Source organism: Trichinella spiralis (genome assembly GCF_000181795.1).
Source record: "Trichinella spiralis strain ISS 195 chromosome Unknown Scfld3034, whole genome shotgun sequence".
NCBI lineage: Eukaryota > Metazoa > Nematoda > Enoplea > Trichinellida > Trichinellidae > Trichinella > Trichinella spiralis.
This window is the reverse complement of record NW_003529973.1, coordinates 1-1000: the sequence shown is the minus strand read 5'-3', so window position 1 is coordinate 1000 and position 1000 is coordinate 1. Positions and strand designations below refer to the sequence as shown.

Below are 1000 nucleotides of genomic sequence, written 5' to 3'. Positions count from 1 at the left end.
ATGAATAATGTATATTAGTTTGCTTGGCAGCGTTCTCTGGAATTTAAAGTGTATGCCAGGTCAGAATCAATTCATAGTGATCCATTTTGAAAAGTTTGGCGTCAATTAAGCGGACCAAGATTGTTGATGACGAGTCTGCTCGCTAGGTGGAATATGGTAAAGAAATGGAGGACGTGTAATTATAATTATTCATATCATTCATTTTGAAAAATATTGTTTCATAATTTTCTCATATGTTTAGCAAATAATTCTTACACCAAAAGATGGAGCATGGAATTCGAATGAATTTAAATTTTTTGAATCTGCTTATTGTGAATCATTGGGATTTGTATCGTTTCTACCACCACATAAAGCATCAATGTTACAGTGAGTATTGCAAAATTTCATTAATAAATCATATTAGCTTTGTTGATTATTTGCTTGATTTTTAGGGAATTTTGCCTGCAAATTGTCAGAACATGTCGTAGTACAGGAATTGAAATGCCGGACAGCCCAAAATTTTATGAACAAGCGCGGAAAAATGATACCGTAGAAATGGTATTCAAACGTATTGCTGACAAATGTGACAGAGATGGAATAAAATGTGATTTGGTATTTGTTGCGTTATTTTCATCTGAACAATATGGTAATGATTGTTTTGTTGTTATATGATGAAATTTATTTTATTAATGCTGAATGTATTTTTACCTTTTTTAAGCTCAAGTGAAATCTTGTGGTGATATCACTTTTGGATTGGTCACTCAGTGTGTATTACCGAAAACAATAAGTGATGTAGCAATAAAGAAGAGTTATTCGACGATGTTAAATATTGCGATGAAAATAAATATGAAAATTGGTGGCATCAATACAAAATTACTAGAAGATGAAATGTATGATATTGAATTTATGAATGCGTATGAAAAATTCTTGAATGGAAGCTTTTTGTTTAGTTTGGATAATTATTTGTATAAGAATAATGTATTGGTAATTGGTGTGGAAGTGGTTCATCCATCAGCTGTAG

At 31.2% G+C, this 1000-nt stretch overlaps 1 protein-coding gene across 1 annotated transcript; it reads left to right on the top strand.

The window, feature by feature from the left end:
• Positions 1–241: 241 nt before the first annotated feature.
• Positions 242–996, top strand: Tsp_15794 (putative protein tag-76; the record flags this gene model as incomplete). The annotated part of the gene is made up of 3 exons (XM_003368136.1): positions 242–366; positions 432–625; positions 698–996. Coding segments are annotated over 3 exons (618 nt in total), but the record flags the coding sequence as incomplete, so codon positions are not given.
• Positions 997–1000: the final 4 nt, after the last annotated feature.